General features: G+C 38.6%; 1 protein-coding gene across 6 annotated transcripts in view; it reads left to right on the forward strand.

The window, feature by feature from the left end:
* Positions 1-27913, forward strand: part of LOC116512390 (threonylcarbamoyladenosine tRNA methylthiotransferase-like) — a 342750-nt gene that overhangs the window by 280529 nt on the left and 34308 nt on the right. Inside the window, exons 14-15 of one of the 6 annotated variants that reach the window (XR_004255878.1) lie at positions 20882-22399; positions 23594-23728. The exons of 3 other annotated variants lie outside the window; for them this stretch is intronic. Coding sequence is in view for 1 of the 3 variants with exons in the window: in XM_032222859.1 (XP_032078750.1) it covers positions 20882-21015; position 23594 (135 nt within the window). In the remaining 2 variants the exon portion in view is untranslated. Of the gene's footprint in view, positions 1-20881; positions 22400-23593; positions 23729-27913 lie in introns of those variants that run through there. 2 more of the 6 variants (XM_032222859.1, XR_004255879.1) reach the window with 2 other exon arrangements.

Genomic DNA, 27913 nt, shown 5'->3' on the forward strand with positions numbered 1-27913 from the left:
TTTTACTTATACAAACATATACCTAAACACACACACACACAGGGCATGGGACACAGACACAAAATGTCATATAGATAGATAGGCACCATTTTACTTATAGCAATAAACCCCTTGGGGTTTTGGTCAATAGTATTTTTCATTGGGAATATATAAGTTTGGGTCTGAAAAAAGTTGGTTTTCTAAAATTTATGGTATCTAAATATATTTAAAACTAAATATCAGTGTTCCACATATTTGTCAGGATTCTATTCTTGAATTATCAGTAAAAGATCGACCTGCCACGTTGTATAGATTATACTCGCCTATAAATTTATAAAGATGGAGGATATTTACTACAAAAGTATGGCTCAGTGATTTTTGATACAATGGGCCAGAGTTTTCTTGCTGTCATAGATCAACATATAATGATAACAACTGTGACCTAAAATATTAAAAAAGAAGAATGAAGCTAACATTTTCTAACATAGGGCAATATAACAATGCTTTACTATACTCCTTTATACTATACCCTGCTTCCTTGAAAATAAGACATTTCAAAAATAAGCATGTTTTTGTTTGTGTGCCTAATATAAGCCCTACTTAAGAACCTGCGCCGCCACCCACTCATTCCATCTGGTTGCTCACAGTGACGCAGCCACGAGGTGAGGTTGGGTGGTGGAGCTGCTCCACATGCCCCACACCAGCTTACCTCAAGGCTCCCACAGCCAGGCCATCCACGCCCAAACACCTGCCTCGCGACCATGTGCAGCGGGAGCCCATATGGCACTTCTGTTTGCTTGCAGCCACAACGGAGCAGGCTGTAGGAGGCCAAGTGGTGTGTTGTTGCCACAACTGCAAGGTGAGGCAGCGTTCGGGGTGTGGATCCCCTGGCTGCAGGGGCCTTGAGGTAGGCTGGTGCGCGTGGGGCTGCTCAACCCTCCCCCACCTCACCTCGTGGCTCCAGTACCTCACCCAGCCTCCTGCTCCATTGTGGCTGTGAGCAAGCAGAAGTGGGCCAATGGCCACATGGGGTCCTGCTGGATGGGGCTGTTGGAGCCGCTGCCATGAGGCGAGGCAAATGTAGGACTCTGGGTAGCAAATTAGTGTGGGGGCATGGGGCAGCTCTACCCCCCCCCGTACCACATGGCCTCCTGCCCCATTGTGAACATGCAGAAGAAGTGGGCCTCCCGTACATGGAAAAAAATAAGATACCCCCCCCCCAATAAGTCTCAGTGCTTATTTTGGAGCCCAAAAGAAAATAAGACCCTCTTCTTATTTTCGGGGAAACACAGTACCTATGCTTTCCTTATTGTGGGCATAAATGAGCAATATTGTGCCATCTTTGTTCAGATTTCTGAAGATTTATCCCTAATAAAAAATGTTGTGTTCTCCACAGTACAGTTGAGCTGATTAACAAAGAGGGGTAATTTCATTCAGAATATTATATATGGCAAAATGGATAATTTAGCAGCATATGAAATGTTGATTCAACAAACCCAAACCAGCTCCCCATGCAAAGACAATTCAATCTTGGAAGGAAAGTTTGTTATACCTTTTTATATTCACAATTACTGATGGCAAGACGTCATGCCTGACAAGAGAAAAATTCATCTGTACAACACAGGGCAGAGAAAATATTGTATACATATTTAGGGGAAAAGATCTATCCCAAAAGCCAATGTTACAATGGTGGGTGTTCCTGCTCATCCTTCTGTATGTTTAATTTAGGATACATTGCCGGATCTCTTATAAGGCCTTCTCCAACCTTCTTGTTATTGATGATTGAAACAAGAATTCACAAGATAATTTAGAGGCTGTACTTTTTTCTCCCACGAGTAATTGAATTTATTGACAAGGATTAACTGTGATGGTAATCTCTCTCTGAAAATTAGTTTTAGCCAGTATTTTAAACGGTAAATCCTCAAGGCCCCAGCTTGCATTGGAAATGTAGTGAGGGACAAAAAGCATTCCATTAAGTTAGAATGAATTGCCTTCTCTTTTTTTTCCCATTATTTATAGGCACTAATTTGTGCCCCTAAGAATATTATGCTCCACATCTTGGTCTGAAAGAGCGTACTTCAAGAGGACTTAATTGTTCCCATGGTGGTCATTACAAATTTTAATTATTATATTAGAATTTTTTTCCTGTTATTTCCCAGTATTACAGGATTTTGCATTACAGTTCTTTAGTAGCTAAATATCTTACCTTGTTCTGCATGATTTCTGTAGATTCCTATTTGTAAATGAGATTAGCCCAATATGTTGGAAATTTGATCATTTCTGTTTTTACTAGAGTCATTTTTAATTTTGCCTTCCCTAAAATAATTGTCTTAAGAATTGTAGGCCTTGTTAGAAACCAACTTGTATCAAATAGAGGATACAGATAAAGCAGAACAGATACTGATTACTTGCTAACATTGAAGGATAGAATTCATTTTTGATCAAGGTAAGAAGGGAGTAAGAAGACTGCCTTGTTTTCAGTTTTTTACAATAGAAGTTGTGCCTCCACTTGACATCAAATTTGCATATATTGTCATAGAATAACATGATTAATCTTAATGAAGTATACATCCATAGATGTGATACTGATTACTTGCTAACACTGAAAATTCCTTCAGTGAAATTGGGAGAGGAAACGGGAGGAAATCAAGAAGGAGGAAAATCTACTTAGCCCTTTCATGCCCCTGCACATGAGAAAGTCTTACCTCTCCTGGCTACTGTCATTTGCTTTTCTGGATGCAGAATCACTAAATCATTTCTGCTTCAGAATAATACAGCCTATTGCTCCATTATTAGACCAATTAGGTGGAATTTAGATAAACTAACCAATATCCAGAATGGTGCAGCCTAATTGAGGAGCATCTCTTGGCCCAAGGAATCGCTTCAACAGATGGTTTTCCAAACAAATGCACAGTCATCATTAGTTTTCTTGATTTCTCTTTCCAGTACCTTATGCAACATGTACTGTAGGTCCCTTTTGGCTTTGAGAAGCTGTTATTAGAGGGTTGGAAGAGAAAGCCAGAAATTCTTCTTGATTCTGGTTTCATTCTGAGCTACTTATTAAAAATTTGCTGATGGTGTTGCTGCTTTTTTTTTTTTTTTTTAAACAGAACTTTTTTATTTTTCTTTAAAAAAAAACACAAATATGTCATCATTTGTCAATCATTAAGACATTGAAGTACAATTTTTTTGTTGTTGTGTGTACCCCTCCCTCCCTCCACCCCCCCCACCCCCCCTCCTCCTTCCCCCCCCCCCGACTTCCCAGAACCCGTACACGGTATGGATTTTTAACTAACACAGTCTAAAATCTATTGAGAAAAAAGAAATAAAGAAATTAATGACATTCTAGATTGACCTTAGCTTCTTCTTACTGAACTGACTTTTAACAGTTTAAATCATTTCTGATCTTAAGCATAGGCTAACTGGAATTTCTTAGTCCCGTATTTATTTTGTATATAGTCAATCCATTTTTTCCAGTCTCGTTTATATATCTCATTTGAATGATCTTTGAGATATGCCGATATTTTAGTCATTTCGGCTAAGTTTGTTACTTTCAATGTCCATTCTTGGATTGTAGGCAAGTCTTCCTTCTTCCAATATTGCGCCACCAACAGTCTTGCTGCAGTTATCAGGTGCAGAATCAAATTGGTCTCTACCACTGTAAAGTCAGTACATATACCTAGTAAAAATAACTGAGGAATAAACTTTATCCTTCTTTTAAAAACATTTTGCATGACCCACCATATTTTTATCCAAAATGCCTTAACCTTTTGGCAGGTCCACCATATATGATAATATGTAGCGTCGAGAGAACCACACCTCCAACATTTAGGCTGTACATTCGGATACGTAGAAGCCAACTTTTTAGGATCTAAATGCCATCTATAGAACATCTTGTAAAAATTTTCTCTCAGATTTTGAGCTTGTGTAAATTTCACATTTCTTACCCAGATTCTTTCCCATGTATCCAACATTATTGGTTCCTCAATATTTTGAGCCCATTTTATCATACAATCTTTAACCAATTCTGCTTCCGAATCCATCTGTATTAATACACTATATATCCTCTTTATATGCATTAAGCTTTGATCTCTTATTTGTTTAAACAGATTATCCTCAACTTGGATAAAACCAATTTTTTGGTCTATTTTCCACCTAGCCTGTAATTGCCCATACTGGAACCATGTTTGAACTACCTTCTCCTCTTTTAATACCTCTAAGGATTTTAATTGTAATACCCCCCTTTCCGAGGTAAGAAGCTGTCTGTAAGTAATTCTGTCCTGTTTTTGTGCTGTATTCATATTTTCAATTGCGTGTCTAGGAATTGCCCACATGGGTATCTTGTCATTTAATTTATATTGGTATTTCTTCCAAACCCGCAATAAAGCATTTCTTAAAATATGACTTTTAAAATTCTTATCCAATTTTTTGTTGAATAACAGGTAAGCATGCCAACCAAATACCAGATCATGTCCCTCAATATTCAATATTCTATCATTGGTTAAATGAGTCCATTCACTAATTACAGATAATGCCACTGCATCATAATATAGTTTTAAATTAGGTAGTTTCAATCCTCCTCTCTCACGTACATCTTGCATTATTTTCATCTTTACCCTCGGCTTCTTTCCTGCCCACACAAATTTGTTGATACCCTTCTGCCATTCTAAAAGGTTCGCATCTTTTTTAAGTATAGGTAACATTTGGAAAAGAAATAAAAATTTTGGTAAAATGTTCATTTTCACTGCCGCTATCCTACCCAGCAAAGATAAATGCAATTTCTCCCATTTTTTCATCTCTGTCTGTATGCTATGCCAAAGTGGTTCATAATTATGCTTATATAATTTCCCATTTGAAGTTAAAATGTTAACTCCAAGATATTTGACTTTTTTAACTACCTCACATCCTAGCATCACTCCTAATTCTTCCTTTTGTTTAATATTCATATTTATAGCTAATATTTTGGTTTTTCCTAAGTTTATTTTAAAGCCCGACACTTGACCATATTGATTAATCGTATTCATTAAAACCATACTGGATTCCTGCGGTTGTTCCAATATTATGACCAAATCATCCGCAAAAGCGCGGACTCTATATTCTTGCTGCCTAATCTTGATCCCTTTTAAACCATCCAAGCCCCGTATTTTATTCAACAATACTTCCAAAGTTATAATAAACAATAATGGGGACAAAGAACAGCCCTGTCTTGTACCTTTTCCAATTTGAAAAGAGTCTGTTAAACTTCCATTGACTATGATTTGTGCTGTTTGCTGTTGGTATATTGCTTTAATTGACTGTAAAAAATTATCTCCTATCTGCATTTTTTGCAGTATCTTCAGCAGAAATTGCCAGTTAACTCGATCAAAGGCCTTCTCAGCATCCAAAAATATAAACGCAGCAGGGATCTGGTTGTTCTTTCCCAAATATTCTAATGCGTTAATAATTAATCTAACATTACTTTTCATCTGTCTCCCTTGTATAAAACCTGTTTGGTCTGTATGTATCAATTGTTGAATGACCAACATTAACCTATTTGCTAATATTTAGTAAAAATTTTATAATCTACATTCAGTAATGAAATAGGTCTATAATTTTTGGGTTGAGTAGTATCTTGATCTTCTTTGGGTATCAAAGATATAAACGCTGTCTTCCAAGATGGAGGGACTTTACCTTCCGTTTGATTCATATTAAATAATTCTCTAAGAGGTTCTACCATTTCTAACTGTAAGTTTTTATAGTAAACCGCTGTCAAGCCATCTGTACCTGGTGCTTTCCCTGACTTTAATTGCTTAATTACCTGCAGGATTTCCCCCGAGGTTATTGGTTGATTCAATTTTTGCCTGTGTTCTTCTCTAACTGAAGGTATTTTCTCTTTGTCTAAATATTTGTCTATGTCTAAACCATTAATTTTATCCCCTTTATACAGTTCTGTAAAAAATTCCCAGAAAGCCTTTTGAATCTCTTCCTGTTGAAACACCTCCTTCCCTCTATAAATCAGTTTAGATATATTTCGAGTTTTCCTTTTTTTCCTAATCTGATAAGCTAACCATCTGCCAGGTTTGTTTGCATTACAAAAAGTATTGTGTTTTGCATATAATAAATTAGTAGCTACCTGGTCAGAGATCAACATGTCAAATTGAGATTTTAATATGTTAATAGCTTCCTTAACCTTTGTATCGTCTGGGTTCATTGTTAACTCCAGCTCTTTTCTCTTAATTTCCTCTTCCAGTTCTGTTCGTTTTAACCCTTGCTTATTTCTATGTGTTTTATTTATATTCATCAAAACTCCTCTCATATACGCTTTGCTTGCGTCCCATACAAATTCCATAGATGTACCCTTATTCATATTCAAAACAAAATATTCAGATAGTAATTTTTTACAATCATTAATATACTTTTCATATCTAAATAAGTTTTCATTCAATCTCCAAGACCTTCTTGCCTGCACTACCCTTCCCAACTCCATCCAAACTGGGTTATGGTCCGAAAGGACCCTAGCTGCAATCTTTGTTTTCTTGACCCTAGAAAGCAAATCATTAGTGGTTAGAATAAAATCAATCCTTGAGAGGGATTGATGCCTGTCCGAGAAGAAAGTGAAGTCATATTCCTCTGCATTTCTTTCTCGCCAAATATCTCTCAATTCAAAATCATCCATAATGTCAAAGAAAGATTTGGGTAACTTTGCTCGCATCTTGGTATTTAGGCGGGAAATCTTCGGTGTTGCTGCTTTAATGTGAAGATTACTAGACCTAAATTCAGGGAGATTGCAAAACAGGGAATTTAGCCAGTATCTCTAGATCAGTCCACTGCTCAGCCCAACGTAATTTAAAATGTACCTTTTTACATAAATGCCATTTATTCCTCCTATAGTGTTTCATCAATTCCTGATTCCTACATAAAGGATGCCTTTTAAAAGAGAAAACTAGAAAACAGGGCATCTCTTTCCTAAGGAATATAAAAGGTTTTGTGTGAAGAACTTCATTTTTTAAAAAAATAGAACATTTTCTAAAAAGGCAAATGTTGCAGTAAGCACTACATTAATACAAAGGCTCCTGGGGTTTTAGAAAGGAAGTACCCACATCAAAATTCGTATGTAGAATTTGTATATCTAGGGCTACGTTTCCAAAGGAGATTCCAACATGTAAGCTGAGAGTTCCTGATGCTATATCCAGTTGACTTACATCTTCTGATGCCGAGTTATGGGTGAAATTGTGGTTATACTGGGGCTAGTTGATGTTTGTGCTCCTGCTGTAGCTGAATCTGATTCTTGGAATGAAGTCATGAAAACATTCATTTCACATCTAAGCAACATCTTGAGTTCTGTATGACAAAATCTCCCTATTGGGCTATTAATATCATAATATATACCAGTGAACACAGCTGCTGGCTTGGAAAAAAAAAGTGAGGAGAATTACTAGTTGGTTTGGGAAATAGAGAGAAGACATAACAACTTCATCCTGGGCTCAGTAATAAATCTCTCTAGGAATGCAAGTATGGACTCATAAGCTTAGTAGTGAAAGATCCAAGAACAAGGCTTAGATAAGTTGCTTTTATTGCATATATTCAACAACCTCTTGTAACTCTAAAAATGAACTACTGCAGAAACTATAATTTTAGATGTATATATATATATGTCTGCTCCTGAGTTTTGAGCTTCATGTGTCTTCCACCCTGAATGTGGAGGTAATGGACTTTTTGCTTCTGGTTTCTCAAACGTAAATGTTGAGAGCCCCTATGCAATGTTGGTTCAACTCAGAGGTGGGTTCCTCCTAGTACGGTATGGTATGCCAGAAGAGGTAACGAAAATCTGGCATACAGACTGGTAGCGATGGTGGCCAGGCCACGCCCCCAAATGTGGAACAAAGAGCGCTTTCTCCTTCTCTTCTCTGGTAACCTTGCAAAAAAACAAGGTCTCCCTCCAAGTTGCTCCTAGCCTATAAAGGCAGCAGCAGAAGCTTCCTCTTGGGCCAGCAAAAGGATTGGCAACTCTAGGCAGATGAGTTTCTCCCAGGATCCCGGGCTAGGAAATCTCTTGTGGGGTGTAGCAGCCCAGTATGGTGGGGAGTGGGGAGAGGCGTCCTGCCAATCTTGGGAAAGGAGGCACGCGATAGCAAAGGGTGAAGGTGCTCTCCTTCGCCCTTGGCGGGGGGGGCTGCTTTATCACATGCCTCCTTTCTTTCTCTGCCCGCCCCAACGAGCGAAGGAGGTGCCAGTCCCAAACCACCTGCCCGCATTCAAACCAGCCTGCCTCCTCTCTCCCCGCATGGCTTCTCTGGAGGGGGAGGGAAGGTCCCTCCCAAGACCGGCTTCTTTCATTCCCTGCTGCGGCATCAATCCATAGCGGGAGGGCATGGACCGTAAGGGAGGCTTCTTTGTCAGCTTCCTAGCTGGCAAAACAAATTTTCACCAACTGGAAAGGATCTGTGTGAGAGAGAGATAGAGAGGGTGGAGAGAGAGAGAAAGAGTAAAAGAGAAAGAAAGGAAGGGAGAATGAAAATAAAAGAGAGATAAAGATAGAAAGAGAAAGAAAGAAAGTTGAAGAGAGAGACACGAAAGAAAGAAAGAAGAGAGAGAGACAAGAAAGAAAAAGAGAGAGACACAAGAAAGAAAAGAAAGAAAGAAAGAAAGAAAGAAAGAAAGAAAGAGAAAGTCGGAGAGAGACACGAAAGAAAGAAAGAGAGAGAGAGAGACAAGAAAAAGAGAGAGACAAGAAAAAGAGAGAGACAAGAAAGAAAGAAAGAAAGAAAGAAAGAAAGAAAGAAAGAAAGAAAGAAAGAGAATTTATGACCACAATTGAGTCCAAAAATTTGGTTGCTAAGCAAGAGCGTTGTTAAGTGAGTTTCCCCACATTTTACAAGTTGGCCATGCCCACCCGGTCACATGGCTGCCAAGCCGTGCCCACAAAATAGGCCATGCCCACATAATAGGTAGTAAAAAAGATTGAAATCCACCCCTGGTTCAACTCCAGAAACTTTACTTCTGGTCTTGCTGGGTTCAGCCTTCACAGGAATTCTGGCTACTCCTTTTGATAGAGATTACATACAATAGTTTCCTAAAATAATCAAACACTTTAGTTTTCTATGTTAATGGTTTACAAGCCAGTGGTTTCATCCTGATGTACCACGTAGTTTATTTCTGACATGAGAACATCCTAAAATAGTATTTGGAAGACAGAAAGAAAAGATTACTGGAGCAAGAAACTTTGCTTTTCAGTCTGTAGAAAATAGAGTAATTCTGAAAATAGATGTTATGGCCAAAAATGTCCTGTTATAAAAAGTATAAACTGTATTTCCTCCTTTCATTCTTGCCATAACTAGAGCTACCCAGTATATACTATCATCTTGCTATAAATTTCTTCTCTCTACCTCATTGGCTACTGTGGCATCATGAATCAAAAGGGAATTTAAAAATTTAGGACTGTTCTGTAGTATTTCTCCTTGCAGAAAGTATACCATTTAACGGAGGTGGTATTCAGCAGGTTCTGGCCAGTTCTGGAGAACCGGTAGTGGAAATTTTGAGTAGTTCAGAGAACCAGTAAATACCACCTCTGACTGGCCACGCCCCCTCTATTCTCTGCCTCCTGAGTCCCAGCTGATAGGGAGGAAATGGGGATTTTGCGGTAACTTTCCACTGGAGTGGGGAGGGAATGGAGATTTTACAGTATCCTTCCCCTGCCATGCCCCAAAGCCACACACCCCAAGTAACATCATGCCCACCAAGCCATACCCACAGAACCAGTAGTAAAAAAAATTAAATCCCGCCACTGATCTAAGTGTGTGTGTACCAAGGAACTGGAATGAATTACGGTTTTCAGGAGCCTTCTGCATTGGAAATTTAGATTAAACACCTGTATTATAGAAAATATAAGTGTTTAAAAAGAGCCAATTTTTGGTATATAGCAGTTAGGGTATTCAAATGAACAATTCATATCCTCCATTAATCTATCAGGATTGGTGATTAAAACTCTCAATCATTCAAAATGATTGCGTGTATAAACCAGTGTAATACTAAAAAGAATATGTCTACCTCAAATGAAATTAGAGTTGTGACTATAGCAAAAAAAAAAAAAAAGTGATGTGAGATGAGGGGAGGTTAATATATAAATTAAATACAAGTTCTTATATATTTCATTTTTAACATAAAATCCAGATAGCAGCCGGGGGGTGGGTGGGGGGGGAAGATAGCTGCAGAATTATAACATGAATCTGATGCAAAGGATGGGTGCGTTTTTAGCCACACAGCTGTCTCCCTCAATAATCTTGATATTGCGTGATAAGAACAGAGTAGGAAAAGTTCATTTTACAGATATTCCTTTCAATAAGGATTTCGGTTTTTTCCCAGTAATATCAGACTATCCCGCAAAGTAAATGTTATTTCCCTTATCTGCATGCCAAACTGACTTCACCATCTGAAAAGCTTAAGAACTCAATGCATCACATTACCCAGCTCAAACCGTTGTCTAGTCCAGGCCATTTTGCCCTGTCATCCTATGACAGGATGTCAAAGCTTTCCTTTCCATTGCCAGCATCTGCAGGAATCTGATATACTACCTTCTCGTACCTTGGGGTGGGGGTGGGGGACATCAGGCAATGGTGATGAAAAGCAGCCAGTCAGACAGCTGCAGAGACTGGAGGTTGCTGTAGCTAAATTGCATCAGCCATATGCTGAAGTCCTGCTACCTATATTTCTTTATTCCATTTTATTAACGTGAACATTCTGTTCACCTCACAACAGTTGTGTTTCTCACCTCATATACTTTTGGTTGATTTAAAAGCCACAGGGATGGAGCCAAACTTTGAAGCGAGCGATTGTGGGTGCACCAAGGTACACCCACGTTACACCTATCCTCCACGAGCTGCACTGGCTACCTATCAGTCTCCGAATCCGCTTCAAGGTGCTGGTTGCTACCTATAAAGCCCTACATGGCATTGGACCTGGGTACCTGAGAGACTGCCTCCTGCCGATTACCTCTCTCAGACCAATTAGATCGCACAGGTTGGGTCTCCTCCGGATTCCATCTGCCAGCCAATGTCAGCTGGCGACTCCCCTGGGGAGGGCCTTCTCTGTTGCAGCTCCGGCCCTCTGGAACGAGCTCCCTGTTGAGATCCAGATCCTTACTACCCTCCTGGCCTTCCGCAAAGCCACCAAGTCCTGGCTGTTCCAGCAGGCTGGGGGGAGCTGAGAAGCATCTACCTCCACGGAAATTGTGAATGTTTGTTTTTAATATGTTGTCTTTGTCTCATTCCCCCCTTTCCCTTGTCTTTTGTGAGCCGCCCGGAGTCCTCCGACAGTGGGCGGCATACAAGACAAATAAATAAATGAATGAATGAATGAATGAAGATTTTTCCCTTAGATATTATACAGGTGAAACTCGAAAAATTAGAATATCGTGCAAAAGTTCATTTATTTCAGTAATGCAACTTAAAAGGTGAAACTGATATATGAGATAGACTCATTACATGCAAAGCATGATAGTTCAAACCGTGATTTGTCATAATTGTGATGATTGTGGCTTACAGCTCATGAAAACCCCAAATCCATAATCTCAGAAAATTAGAATATTGTGAAAAGGTGCAATATTCTATGGCCAAAAAAACAGCCAAGACAACAATCTTCAGAGATATATTTATAGGCTTCAATAAAAGCTCTAAAAAAAGGCAATTTTTCAGCTAGGAAATGAGATTAAAAAATACGAACTGTTTCTGCATGCATGTTCATCTTCAGTGGTGGTCCTAGCAGAAGTTCTCTCTGGGCATACAGACAAAAGTAACTGCTCCTGAGTGCAAACTACAATATATACAGCTGTTTTAATGCTTCAAGGAGAGGACCTCTTGGATAACATACATTGGCATCGGACCTGGGTACCTGAGAGACCGCCTCCTGCCGATCACCTCCCATAGACCAATTAGATCACACAGGTTAGGTTTCCTCCGGATCCCATCTGCCAGCCAATGCCGGCTGGCGACTCCCCGGGGGAGAGCCTTCTCTGTCGCAGCTCCAGCCCTCTGGAACGATCTCCCCGTGGAGATCCGGACCCTTACTACCCTCCCGGCCTTCCGCAAAGCCGTTAAATCCTGGCTGCTCCAGCAGGCCAGGGGGGCTCTCGAAATATCCAGCCCCTTGGAAATTGTGACTGTTGTATGTTTTAATATGTTGTTTTGTCTATTATCCCCCTCCCCTGTTTTATTGTAAGCCGCCCGGAGTCCTTCGGGAGTGGGCGGCATACAAAATCAATTAAACCATAAACTATAAACATTGCGTTGCACCTTTTCTCAATGTTTTGCACTGCCTTAAACAAATATCATTATTACAGTAAACATCACATTAAACATTTGAACTATCAACAATTGCAAGAGTTTTTGGGAGAAGAAAAAGTTTATTTAAAACTTGAAAGATAATGAGGTCAGTTGTCACCATATGGCAAAATGTCTGTGGGAGAACAGGGCTAGCTATAGAGAAGGTTGAACAATAAATCGCCTTTGGATGTGACCTCAATGTACTTAGGCAAACTTCCACAGATAGTTTCTATTGGTGTGGATTTGGGGTGATGGGAGAATTATCTAAAAGTATTGTCTTCATTAACTCACTCCCAAGGATATAGTGCTTTGAAGGTATTCATGAACACTTTGCATTTTACCTAGATCTGAAAAGGCAACTAATAGATGTTTTTCAGCCCAAGTAAAAGACAGCCACTTTAAAACCTTGCAGAAATCAACCTGGCTACTTTGTCCTATACTGACTGACAATTTCAGACTAGATAGAAATAGACCCCAGATAGAGCATATCACAGTATTCAACTCTGGAGACTACCATTGTGGTCACTGTGGTTTAAGTTTTTTTTTTTTTCAAATCCTTTCTCTAATTAGGGCCAGGACACTGTAAAGTAAGGCTGTTAAACTTGGGGCCCACGGGATAGATGTTCCACTCACTGGCACAACCGGTTTTATCAAAGCGGGGAAAAGTCACGATAGTCGCGTGATCCTGCCATGATGACGCGAGTTTGATACCCCTGCTGTAAAGTTAAGCAAACGAGATGCAATTTTATACCACCTTAACCAGAGGTGGGTTCCTACCAGTTCACACCAGTTCGGTAGAACCAGTTCGTCAAATCTACCGAACCAGTTAGAAGAGGTTCTACCAGAAAGCAGGCCACACCTAAAGAAGAGGTTCCAAAAATTTTTGAAACCCACCACTGACACAGACACACACACACACACACAGACAGACTCACACAGAGAGAGAAAGAGAAAGAAAGAAAGAAAGAAAGAAAGAAAGAAAGAAAGAAAGAAAGAAAGAAAGAAAAAAGAAAGAAAGAAAAAGTGAGAGAGAGATGAAAGAAAAAAAGGAAAAGGGGACAGAGAGACAAAAGGAAGGAAGGAAAGAGAGAGAGAGAGAGAGAACACATGGCTGGCAAGCCACTCCCACCAGGTCACATGGCCGGCAAGCCACTCCCACAAAGGAGGCCACACTCACAGAGTAGGTTCGAAAAATTTTTGAAACCCACCACTGACCTTAACTCTTGAAAAACAAAGTCAAAATCTGAGGAGGAAAATAATAAAGAAATTGAACATTGATGGGATTAGGGGTGTGTGACTCAGGGACGACTATGGGACAACAAAATATTACATGGGTGACATGTATAAGATGACATCATACAACTGTTGCAATTTGCATGTGTGTCCAACATGATGCAAGTACATAATTATAGCTATGACTTCATTATTCACCTATGCTCTTATTGGCGTCCCTGTAAGGTTTCTTACAGGTGTCACAGTTTGGCATGGCATTCTACTACAGTTCAGCAACTGTATTTCCTTCATGAAATACAGTTGCTGTGAAACCTGTCCTGGAGGTTTTCACCATGTTGGTAGGACCAGGAGTTATTCGGTTAAGCTCATGAGAAGGAGCCTTTGAACAGACAAAAGAAAGCACATGATAAAACTCTAGAATTCTTTAGCACGATTGTGGTGATGAGCACTAACTAGAAGGCCTTTACAAGAGAACTGGATAGATCCAAGAAGACAGGTCTATCAGTGGTTGTTACTTTTGAAAAGTCAGAGTTAACTATAGATTAGGGGTGGGCTGCTACAGGTTCGCCCGGGTTTGGGAGAACCCATAGCTAAAGTTATGGCCGGTTCAGAGAATCTCCAAATCCCACCCCTCCCCTCCCAGGAGTCTCCAAGCAGCCCATGTTGGATGTGAAGTAAGCACAGGGCCTGCGCCGAGGCTCAGGAAGGGGGGAAAAACAGGCCTCCCAGAAATTCTTGAAGGCCGGAAAGAGGCCCGTTTCCAGCCTCTGGAGGACCTCTGGAGCCTGGAAGAAGCAGTTTTCGTCCTCCCAGAGGCTCGGGGAAAGCCTCCGGAGTCTGGGATAGGTGAACACACACCCCCTGTGGTGCAGGAGGCCAACTAGGCCACACCCACCCAGCAACCTGGCAGAGAACCCATTGCTGAAATTTTTGAAGCCCACCTCTGGCTGTAGGTGATAGTAGCAGGAAAGGATGTGGCTCCATCTTTGGCTTATGAATGTCACAGAACATCCATTGGCTACTGTGAGAAAATGCTGGATTAAGATGAGCCTTGATTTGAACCAATAGAGCTAATCTTATCTGTCCGTCTTGATACACCTATGATAATATTGCCACAGAAGCATTTAGGCTTTATCTTTCCGTTCCCAAGGAGCTCATAATGGCCTATCTATTTAAAGATACCATTCTCTCCTTTTTCGGGGATTGGGGGGGTTGGATACTTATTCTTGAACTGCTTCTATACAACTAAGGGGGGAAACTACACAGGCCTTTTCCACAGAATTGCCATTCATCTTCCACGTGATTGGCTATTATTCATGTGTTGGACCATGGGAATATTATCCCAGCCTTCACAGATTAGATGTTTCTTTGAAGCTTGGAAAACCCTTAAATGTTACTTCTGAGGGTATAAAATCAACCAGAATAGAAGTGAAGGTCTTTTGATCCAAAATAAAAGGTAAGTTACAAATCATTTGCCCAGCCATTTGCTTATATTCTGGCTGTCAGCTATGGACTCTTAATAATACAGATTCAAGCAAAGCTTTGTAGATTTATTGTGGTGTTTCCATCGGCATTCTTCATTTATACTTCCCACTTTCACACCCCATGCAGTTCTGATTTGATGGACTGCTTCTGATCCCTAGAGTTATGCTCCTGGTTTTTTGACAACTGTAGTTAAAAATAGAAGCTATTATTTATAATCAATTTCATAAAATGCAATTGGATTAAACTGAAAAATATTGATCTGTCTGAAGAAGGTCATAGTGCTTCTTCTGAATGTTCAGCTTTTGCAGCCAATATGGTTCTACTCCTGCAAATAATTACCCTAGATCCATAAGTTTGACCTTGCATATCACTTAGCAGCTGCAAAACATTTGATTTGATAACTGGAGACAACTGAGAAGCTAGAAATGCCATATTCTATTTATTTACTGGAGTCATTCTATGCTTTTCTCCCCTAGTTGTGTTTTGTGTCCCTTTTCCAGACCTGAAATTTCCTGTTTGAAGTGCAACAATCAGATCTCTACATAGTACGTCAAGATTTATTACAGGAGTAGTTCTAAATATATTTACAAGCATTTTTTATGCCAAAAACTAATTGTCAAAATTGTTTTTCAAGTTACATGGAGCAATAATTTGAAATATGCAAAATGAAGTCTTCAGATTATTCATTAGTCACTTCAATTTTTAAGTGCTGCTCCCAGAAATTCCTTTTATCACTGAAATTCTAGTGATTATAGATCCTTTTATCTTTAAGCCATTGTAAGTCAAAGCAGACTCTTTCATGAGGGTGAGGACTCCTGGTCAGCCTGTCCCTTGCATTTAAGGAAATTAAATGAAATTAACCTTAGCGCTTAGGTGACTAATAAGTTAACTCACTGCTAATTATTTTTTGTCATTCTTTTTTAATAAAAAAAACACCTAAATTATTTCTGACTTGGGTTGCTAAATAAATATATTGGTGGTGAAGTTGGACTTCACTGGTGAAATTGTGATCAACTCAGCCAAGAAAATCATTGGCTAATTCTGGGATTGTAATTCTCTCACACGCACTCCTGCTTAGGGACGTGGTGGCTCAGGGGCCTAAGACGCTAAGCTTGTCAATCAGAAGGGTCGGCAGCTCGGTGGTTCAAGTCCCTAGTGCCGCGTAATGGAGTGAACTCCCATTACTTGTCCCAGCTTCTGCCAACCTAGCCGTTCAAAAGCATGTAAAAATGCAAGTAGAAAAATAGGGACCACCTGTAGTGGGAAGGTAACAGCATTCTGTGCACCTTCGGCATTTAGTCATGCTGGCCACATGACCACGGAGACGTCTTTGGATAGTGCTGGCTCTTTGGCTTTGAAACGGAGATGAGCACCGCCCCCTAGAGTTGGGAATGACTAGCACATATGTGTGAGGGGAACCTTTATCTTTAATTCTCTCACACACTAACCTTTCTCATAAGAACTATCTCAACCTTTATCCTCTTATTCCAACACAAAACCAGGGTATAAATATAAGAAATAAATGAAATAAATATGCCCCTTTAGTTATAATGGCTTGGTAATTTGTTTTGTCTAAACCATTGGGTACATTTTTCAACCATTTCAAGACTAAAAAAAGCTCTTGGGACTAAGTCTATACTTCACCGTATAAATCAAATGCTGGGATTTTCAGACTGTGCTTCTCCAGTGACCTTTTGGGGGAGGAAATCAATGGGAGAATCTGATATTCTTATTTTGGTTGACAAATGCTGTGGCAGGAACAGATTGATGAGAGGCCATTCCCTTATGCACAATATCATTTTGTAATTGTCCAAAATGCTTCTGTAATACTAACCATCTTTAACAATATATTTGCGCTAGAAGTGGCTTCCAAGGTTTTTTGGAAAGTAATTCTAGAAATTGGAGATTTTTTCTTCTTTTTAAAACTCTTTAAAAGTCCACCATACTATTCTGCAGTACTTCTAGCTGAACAAATGTAAAATAGGTTTTGGTTTATAGCGTTCAAATGTTGGTTAATTTTAAGAGATTTGAACAGTAACCTTTTTTTTTTAAATCTAGGATTCTTTTGATTTCCATTCTGAACATTTACTGTGTGCAGTGGTGAAATTCAAATTTTTTTACTACTGGTTCTGTGGCCACGGCTTGATGGGCGTGGCAGGGGGAGGATTCTGCAAAATCTCCAATCCCATCCCTCTCCTGGGGGAAGAATATTGCAAAATCTCCATTCCCACCCCTCTCCTGGGGGGAGAATATTGCAAAATCTCCACTCTGATGCCAGAGTGGTATTTGCCAGTTCTCCACACTATTCAAAGTTTCCGCTACCGGTTCTCCAGAGCCTGTCAGAACCTGCTGAATTTCACCCCTGACTGTGTGCCTTGTCTTTCTGTTTCTTGTTTTCTAACTCTTGCACTTTCTGCTTCTAGTTTTCTGTAGTTATGTTTCAATTTTTCTCCTTTCCACTCTTTATTATTCTCATAAATGTTGTTGTGAAAATGGGAATTCTACCCCTGGTGCTTAGCTTACAAGTTTGAGAGCCAGCCTTGTGGCAGAATACAAAGGCATTGTTGCATTGTTTCACCTGACCCAGTTCAATTGGCCTTTCCCAATTACATTCTCTCCTGTTGTTTTGGATTGTATTTCCATCAGTTGCAAGCAGATTGGGGTTTTGCTAAGAGAAGACAATATGATTGTAGCCAAGAATCTGTAGGAAACAGACTGTGAAGCAACATAGCTATAGCTCTTTCAATAGAAATCCAAACAGTTGCCCAGAACAGAGGTAGCCTCTTAATCAGCTCTATTTAGAGTTAGAACAGTCTTCTTGGCATTCTGCACTAAGCAGAGGGCTGAAACAACTCTCTGATTTTAGTAAGTTGAAACCTTTGAATCCTATTCTCTCTGGCTGTCCGTTGCTGTGAAATATTTACTTAGTTATTCTAACATTTCAGTTGCATCTACTGAATTTTGGAATATGTTGACACAAAGTAGGCTTTTCTATTATAGTGTAGTTATTTCATCCTGAATAGGAACCTTTTTTTTTCATTATCAACATTTATTCATTATATGGAAAGATAGGCCTTTGTTGTTCTTAGTTGCAAAGTCGTGTCCGACCGATCGCAACTCCATGGACAATGTTCCCCCATGCCTTCCTATCCTCTACTATCCTCTGAAGTCCATTTAAGCCCATACTGACTGCTTCAGTGACTCCATCCAGCCACTTCATTCTCTGTCATTCCTTTCTTCTTTTGCCCTCAATCTTTCCCAGCATTAGGCTCTTCTCCAGTGAGTCCTTCCTTCTCATTAGCTGGCCAAATTATTAAAGTTTCATCTTCAGGATCTGGCCTTCTAAAGAGCAGTCAGGGTTGATCTCCTCTAGGACTGCCAGCATCTGCAGTCAGTAAATTTAGTGGGGAAAAAATAAATATTTAAGGCTCCATTATGGATGTGTTATACACAGCAGAAAAAAATAGATTTACATAAACTTAAAATGTAAATTTTGGAGTGTTTTAGGAATTCTGATGAACTTCAGCTCAACAGTTTTATATTTTAAGAATTAAGAGTGTGAAGAAATGGAAACTATGGATTTCTTTAATTGAAAATTATTTATATTATACTCCTCTATCAGTGTTCTAGTAGATTTGTAGTTTGAAAGGCAACGTGAATGCTATAACTCAGTGTAATCTAAAACTGTACATATCATACCTTAGAATTTCTCTGATATTATTTTAACCTGAATTACATAAAATTGTACATGGAGATATGTTCAGGCACATCAAATAAGTGTACATATTTCTTTTATATGATATAATATGCTATTTTTATTTTCAGATGTCATGCAAATCTAAGAACTAAGTTTCTTAAAGTAATCTTAGTCTTTAATATGCAACAGTAAAAGAAACTCTTAAGTGATTATTTAAATATACAAAATATGCCTCATGAAGTTTTGAATGAAATAATTCTATTTCAATAAAAATATTTTTTCTATTTCTATCTATCATTTCTGTCATCTATCAATCTATCATTTCATTTTTGATCTCATACCAGTATTTCAGCATAAGAATTTAAGATCTAAAATCAGCTTTATATTTGGAGGATGGGACATTTGTAATGTGTGTTTGTGTGTCTGTGTTCTTTGTCTGTTTGTTTATATAGCTATTAAGCTGCATACAGTATTTTGGAAGTATGTGGCTTAATACATTTCTTGTAACATTGGGAAAGAACCAGGATGATCATTGCTTATAGGGAATTTCCACTTCACAGTAGGACTATTTAAGCAAGCCATGATCCATTAGGCAAATATTGGTTTTTCTAAAAAGTGTTTTCAATTATTATAGAAATAGCTAATATAAAGGGACTTGGTGGCTCAGTGGCTAAGATGCTGAGCTTGTCAATCAGAAAGGTTGGCGGTTCAAATCCATAGAGCCACGTAAAGGAATGAGCTCCTGTTAATTGTCCCAGCTTCTGCCAACCTAGCAGTTCGAAAGCACGTAAAAATGCAAGTAGAAAAATAGGGACCACCTTTGGTGGGAAGGTATAACAGTGTTCTATGCGCCTTTGGTGTCATACCAGCCACATGACCACAGAGACATCTTCGGACTGCACTGGCTCTTCAGCTTTGAAACGGAGATGAGCACCAGCCCTTTGAGTCGAGAATGACTAGCACATATGTGCGAGGGGAAACTTTACCTTTAGTATTCTTAGGCCCCTTCCACATATAAGGACTGCACCTGTCTATGTTCTTTCTCTGGGCCTCTGTTTCTCTCACACATACATATGCTACCTTTACTTGGAAAACTGATATATCATTACTTTGGTTCCGGTTTCAGAGGAAACACTTCAAAAACAGTTTCACATTTCCTCTGGGGCTGCAGAACAGGTACTTTCCTCTTGGCAGACGTTCTTAATTCGGCTTGGCTCCTGAATCCTCTTCACCCCTATGTTCCAGAAGCTTTGCCAGTCCCACAGAGAATTTGGCTTTCTCCCTGTTTCGGTTTTCCTCTCTAAACCGGGATGAGAGAAATAAGGCTGAAATTGTTTGCAGTTGATGGAGCAGAAGCCAGCAGTAGTTTCAAGGAAGGGTCCCTTGTAACTATTTTATCTAGCATGCATTTCTACATTGTGACATCTAAGTTACTAATTTTTAATGGAAATCTGCTGAAATTTAACTAGCTTCTATGTAGTCATCCCACAAATTATTTAAAAAAATATCTGAAGGTTATTCATCTTATTTGTCAAAGCAATAATTAATAAATTCTCTATGAATTTTGTAGTTCGTTTAGATATTTCAGATGCCAGTGGAAAATAAATTTCACTAATGCATAAGTTTGAAGAATTATTCATAATATTTTTCTAAACTTAAAAAAAATTGTTAGCATTACTTGTTTTTACAATTACATTGTTTTTATATTATAACAGTATGAGATTATACTATTACTGCTATTTGAGGCTTATTTGTATTCCGATCCAAATCAATAATAGGATTATTGAAATGCTTCTTGATAACATTTCTAACATTATTAGAGATTATTTTGTAAGATCTGCCAAAAGCAATAATCTTGAAGTGTATAAAACCTACAATGTTTATGCATAGCTGGTTTCTATAATTCTTAAGATTTTGCATACCAGCAATAGTATTAGTAACTAGTGCTACTCCATTATAATCAAACGTCATTAAAAGTATAAAATTCAGAATTCAGATTTTATATCATCTAATTGGTACAAAAAACTGATCCAATTCATTACTTTCCTAATTAATCATTAACCAAGACTAAGTTCTTGTTACTTGACCATTTAGCTTCATGTTTAATAGTAGTTGAGTTTTCTTTATTTTTATTTCATTCATAAAATGGAAATGCAGAATTCATAAAGCCAACATCTGTTCTGATTTCCAGCTTACCGTCAAGAAACTAAACAGACCATTCATGATGAAGTTTTGGAAACAACTGAAAAGGATTCTAATTTCCTGGCAAAAGGATAGTTGCATACTGGACAGAATCACTAGATGGGTCAATTTCAACATGTTATAGTTACGGAAAGTATAAAATTTCATGCTCTGGAATAGTGAAGCAATTGAGCCAAACATGCTGAATCTATTTAAACAGAACCTGCAAAACTCAGGAAAGGAGGACTATATATATATATATTTTTAAAGCATTACTTCACAAAAATTTCAAAATATTGATTCACCTTCCCTCCATGGAGAATGCAGAATATATTATACAGTTTAGTTTCCTATTAACGTTATAATAGTGATCATTGTTCTGTACTATATCTCTTTATAATATTTTATGCTTTATCAAAAATGGCAATGTGAATTGTTTCCTGGGCATATTTTGTACATTGATATTTAGTATGTTGTATATTTTATCACATAATAACATTTCAATATCTTATGCACATCATCTTCTGAAAGTTTCCCTCCAGTTATCTATTGCTTGAGAAATGCAAATTCAATATATAGGTTGGGAGTTGAATTCATGATATTTTCATCAAGCTTATCTCCCCACAAGTGCTGGGCTACACATCTGTTATACATGCCATTATTTTTTTCAAGCTTTCATTTCCTGATGTGGACTCTGGAAGAATTTGATAAATTGTTTATAATGGTTAGGAACTGAATATGATTTTTTTTCTGATTTTTCATGAAACTGGCTTGGCTTATTCTAGAACTTGATTCATTCTAAAATTCTAGTATCAACTATCTGTTCTATTCACAACTCAACTATCTGTGCTGTTCACCATATCATTATGTCCTTCAGCCTAGGCATCCATCTTCTAGTCCACCACTTTTCTACAAGTAGGAGTCACAAGTTCTCCATTGTCCTGCCCCAGTTCACCTCTATTTAACAATCATATTAGCTTTCTTTCCAGTCAAAGCTTCAAGATTTCTTGGAGGGCTTCCTTTATGTTCAGTTGAATCAATGACTACATAGACTGAAAGAATATGCATCAGAGGTTTTATTAATTGTGTAATTCACCTATAAGTGAATCCATGTGCCAGAAATAATATTCAATTGCAGAGAAGAATACTCAGACAATTAAGAACTTGACTAAATTTGTTAATTAAGGAAAAGTAGGGTTGCTTTGATTTTCTTTTCGGTTAATGAATTTCTTACAAAGTAGGATTTCTCTAGCACACTAAATGTTCACGAAACATGGTGTCCAATCAGATGCCTTACCTTTTCTTTAAAAGGGGGCTAATATCTATTTGAAACAGTGCAGTATCACAAATAATTTAACCGAAAATCTAAATAACAGGCCACCGTAAAGGTTCAGTGCTATCAGTTTACATAGAAGACCAGGAATTGATATGTTTTAGTTTGTTCTAGACAAAAAGAAGTGTCATTGGAGAAGACCTTGATGCATGAAAAAATCGAACACAATCAAAATAGTGGTTGACAGAAGACAAGGTGACTAGATACTATCACTGATGACATAAACAGAAGTTTACAGGAAAAAGCCGTTTAACAGGCAATCCTGGGGAACTGCCATTCATCAGATCACAAAGGATAAAAACTGAGGCTACCCTGAAAGCACTCTGTTTCATCCGTGGTTATCTTAGACCAGTGTTTCTCAACCTTGGTGACTTTAAGTCCTGTGGACTTCAACTCCCAGAATCCCCCAGCCAGCATAGCCAAGCTTGAGAAACACTGTCTTAGACTTTGTAAAGAATATAAAAGCCATCTAAGATGAAAAATAATTGTTCCTAGTCTCGCTTAATATTAATATTTCTTTTAACGTTATTTTCTTCCTAGCAAATTTAGCTTCCACATTCTGATCCTCTGTTGTTCTTGAGTTTTAAACGGCTGAGGCAATTCTCCATTTTTTTCCCCTCTATCTTACTTTGCCCTGGCTAAAGTAATTATTATTATTATTATTATTCTGCATTAAAGTATTGAAAATTGGAAAAAGAAAGAACCAGATAAGGTCATAGTCTCTTTTGTATTTATGTTATTCATATGTAAGACTGATTCCAACTACTACAATCAGGCAATTTAATCTTATATGAAACAGTAACTCTTTCCATTGCCTCCAGCTAAAAGGGGAAATATTAAGCTATGGTAATATAAATATGCATACATAGATAAGGGTTCATTTGAAAACAAAAATCATTGGAAAAGTGATATGTTGGAATTGCATGTATGCTTTCTGCATTTTTAACCCCCACCCCCACCCCACCCCATAAAATTATGTTATTGTACATGATAAATACAGGCTTGATGCATTTGGTAAACTAGGGTAAAAAGTTCTTAACACTTTGACAGCAATCTGTCTTTTAAATAAAATTTATGACACAACCGTTAAAAAGTTAAGATAAACATGCTTACTATAGTTTTTTTTTTGAAACAAAGTCTCTCTCTCCCTCCCTCCCTCCCTCCCTCCCTCCCTCCCTCTCTCTCTCTCTCTCTCTTTCTCTCTCTCTCTCATGAATATGTGTGTTTCCATAAAAGTTAGAAATCATTAAAAGTGATAATTCTAGATTGATCCTTTTTCTAATATGAAGCTAGGAAGCAGTTGGAGATAATGCACCTAGGACAATTTTGTTAGACCTCTGGATAGCGTTTAGTAACACTGACTATAGTATCCTTCTGGACTATCCACAGGATGGGAAATTAGAGGCGCCACATTCTGACTTGGCATTGAAGTACCTATAGGGTTGCCTCCTCCAACCAGTATTGGCGCACCCACGGCAAAAAAAAACTCCTGATGATAATCCCGTATTAGTGAAGTGAGATGAGGTAAGAGAAGTATGGCCTAGGAAACTCTACTTGTCAGTTATGGTACCAATATAACAGAACAGCCTTACTCTGGAAGCTACAGTAGCTTGATGCAATTTGCTTCCAGAAGTCGGTTAAGATCAGCACTTCTGTAGCGCATTTGGGTTGAGATGGATTTCACCATCAATATTTACTTTTTCATTTTTTTTCCTGTTTGTGGTTGCAGTTTGACTGCTCTGTGCATTATCCTATTCTGTGGGTGTTTCATGATTTCTCACTGTATGGTTTTTATTGCTGCTAGCTGCCATAAGCATTGGAAGAGTGGCAGCACATACATTTAATATATAAAGGAAATCTGACTACAATTCGCTGCTCGTCTGAATCCTCTTTTGAGTTCCAAGATCTTTATGAGTTTTGAATACAGCTGTAAAATTCTTTTCAGCTGTAAAACAAAATTGTCCTATTCGTTCATAATTGTTAGGATTTAATTGATGGCATGAATTGCTTCTGAATTTCTCCATGAGGAACCTGACTGTGGCTCTGATGGGAATGTCAGTACTTGATAATTAGGAAATTCCATTGACACCGTGACACTCTGTGGCTCTTGTTTATTTATTTTTTTCCTTTGTTAGGTCATTTTATTATTTTGCACAATGGTGAACTGGACCACTCTGTTTAGAATGAATAGCACTGCAATATCTATACTGAGCAGTATAGGCTTGCTTCAAAAGGCTTGCCGTAAAGGGAAAGTAGAATTGTAGACTGATTCTATCCAGTCATTTATAAATGTGCATTTTTTATTATATTGACAGAGATATGAGCTGCCTTTTGTGCAATAGCCCAAGCTGAATGGGATGGCTAGGCTACTCTTAACCCATTTTTGTTTCCTTACTAATCATCCTCATAATCAGAGGTGGGTTCCTACCGGTTCGCACCTATTCGGTAGAACCGGTTCGTTAAATCTACTGAACCAGTTAGAAAAGGTTCCACCAGTGGACCTGGAAAGCAGACCACACCTACAGAAGAGGTTCCAACATTTTTTGAAACCCACCACTGGTGGGTGTGTAATGTCCCGCAGTTATCTACGCTTTAATAATGATCTAGTAATATTTCCTTATACATTTTAGGGACCTTTCCTTACATAATTGGTGTTTTCTTTCATACTTTTGGATTTCTAATTTCTGTTTTCGTTAGTTGGCAATTGCTAAAACCAATCCCACGTGAAAAAGTATTCAAATCCTTCTTAATTTTAATTGTCAATTTATTTATTCCTGCACATTGTAATATTTATTCATTTACATATCTCTGTTTTTCCACTGTTGTGCAAACACAATTCCAGCAGCTGCTAACATGTGTAAAATTAAATATATATTATACTCCCTTTCAAATAGCCAATAAAATATTTCTGGTTTTAATTCCATATCTTGCTTTATGATTGCTTCTAACCACTAACTTCTGAATAGCTACTTGGACCGACCTAAGTACTAATTCATAATTTCATATCCGGTCACATGGGCGGCAAGCCACTCCCATCTGGTCACATGGGCAGCAAGCCACTCCCATCCGGTCACATGGGTGGCAAGCCACTCCCACAAAGGAGACCACACCCACAGAGTAGGTTCCAACAATTTTTGAAACCCACCACTGCTCATAATTAATTCAATTTATATGCAGTTATTAAGACATTTTTAAAAAAAACAGGGGCCAGTACAACAAACATGAGAACCACACAAGGCAAAACAAGGATAATGGCAAAGGGGAACAGAAAGGGAAAAGGGGAGCAGCAGCCCATCTCTCCAAAGGCCTGGGAGGAGAGCCAGGTCTTTAAGGCTCTTTGAAATGCCTGGGATTTCTGAAATAACGCTCTTGGCTTCCATTTTGTTTCCTAGTGAAAGCCCTGAAGGAGGCCCGGCCAGTCAGATTTCCTTGGATACTAGAGTGAAGAGGGAAAGGAATTGAATTTGATGAAGGCACATTTCCAGCTCCTGCTTAGAAGACAGATTAAAATATACTTTTAAAAATAAACATTAGTAGGAAATTGTAAATGTATACTTTAAAAAGTGGTATAGGAGACTTGCACGTAACCATAGTCAATTATTCTTAGTGAAAAGGAGGGGAGAATGTTTCCCTCTGACCACATCTCCATCCTTGTTCTCTCTCTCTCCCCCCCCAAAAAAAAATTCTGCAGGAAAGGGTAAGAGTATTTCTATCCGTATGTCCCTTGGTTTATGTGTGAGAGAGAAAATGCTGGGTATTTTCATATTGTCCTTTGTAAAAAAATCAGAAATCAGGAAATCAGGAAAATATAACAAATGAAGTGCATGATTATAAGTCAGATAAAGATGCAGATAGGGTAATAAATTATTTTCTTGTCCTGCCTATATAGTTTGATGGAACTGCATCATATGTGCAAGATACTATTGTAGAGAAGAAATCAATTAAACGAAGCTGAATTTTAAAAGAGTGCAATTGAGGCCCATTTGTCATTTTTAGGTCACTGCTGACATCTCTGAATATAATTTTCATATGAGCTGCATTTCAAGGCATGTCTGTGCTTGAAGAAGCAACATTTTCACAGCAGGAGACCAGATCAAAATGAAGCAGTGAGATGCAGGTGCACAGTACTCAGAAGTGAGCGATTTACCCTGAAGCAGGATTGCTGGGCTGAGAAAGCAGCAGTTCTCCCCACAGATTGGACAAGGCTCTCTGATACGGAGCCTAGTGCCAGAAACAGTCATGGGGGGCCTAAATAATTGTTCTTTCGCTTGTGTTTAATGAGATGCATTGCCCAATGCTCAACAGAGGTATTCCTTTTGTCATGCTAACAAGATGCTATTCAAGCCCTGCTTCCTTTGATTTCTGTTTAATCCTTCCTGCTTCTCAAGGCTCCGGCCAGGCAGTGAAAGAGTTGAAAAGATGGAGGTTTGCACTGTGTGCATCTGTTGCTTAGATCAATTCTATTTGGCTAAATGAAAGAGAGGAAACAAGAGTTTCCGTGAGCAGCATTACAAATGCCACATACATTGTACGCATAGGGGCAATATGCAAAGTTAGAATCATCAACAACGCTAAGCCTCCGAAGTGTAATCATGGAGAGCCAGTTTGGTGCAGTGATTGAAGTTCTGGACTGGAAACCACAAGACCGCAAATTTTAGTCCTCCCTTAAGCACGAGAGCCATTTGGATGATTTGAGGCCAGTTGCTCTCTCTTTCTCTCGGCCCAGCCCATCTCACATGGTGGTTGTTGTGAGGAAATAGGAAGAGGGAGCGTTATGTAAGCTGCTTTCAGTTGTACAAAAATAAAGATGAATTAGAAATATAAAAAATAATAATTTTTTCATTGTTGTTGCTATGCTGGGTGATGCAAGGATTTAGAAAAGACAATTTGAACAAATCCAAAAGATATTTAGTCTGCAATATACAATTGGGTTTGGGGAGAGGCAGGCTTAAGAATAATATTTACTCAAAATGGCAGCTTGGAGGCAACTGTGAGCCAATAACCTACTATTGTTATTAGATTGTTATTCTGAGGAAAAATTGTTATTGTGAGGAAAAATTGAAGGACAGTGTGCAATATAATATATTAGAGCTCTGTAGTACTTCAGATCCTCTTCTGAAGAGCTATTTCAGAGAGAATCATTTGCCAGCAGTTCTTTGAAATACAGTGGTGCCTCAGTACTCCACTGCTTCAAAACCTGTCAAATTTGGTACGCGATACATTTTGCACATGAAAATGTTGTCCCAGTACTCATTGTTTGTTTGGTACTCGATGCCCTGTGATAGGAAAAGTGGGACGGCCAAGGTAAACAGACAGGAAGTCACTTACGCTGGGAAGATTGCTGCAAAAGGGAGAGAGAGACAGCCACAGGAAGTCAGCCATGATGGGAAGGTCACTGACATAGAAAAAGGACATACAGGAAGTCCTAAAACTTATATACTGTCGTGTTTACAGCACTTTCTGGGCAGTTTATAATGTAAGGATATTGCCCCTAACAATCTAGGCCCTCATTTTACTGACCTCAGAAAGATGGAAGTCTGAGTCAACCTTGAGCCAGTCAAGATCAAACCTTGGCTATGGGCAGAGTTTGCCTGCAATACTGCATAACAGCCACTGTACCATCAGAAATTCTATATTACGTATTTTGGTGGAATTAGTAAGAATCGGTGTTTGGGGCTGTTGTTTATCATTGCAGTTTACAGATTAGAT

This window comes from Thamnophis elegans, chromosome 8 (genome assembly GCF_009769535.1).
Source record: "Thamnophis elegans isolate rThaEle1 chromosome 8, rThaEle1.pri, whole genome shotgun sequence".
Classification (NCBI taxonomy): Eukaryota; Metazoa; Chordata; class Lepidosauria; order Squamata; family Colubridae; genus Thamnophis; species Thamnophis elegans.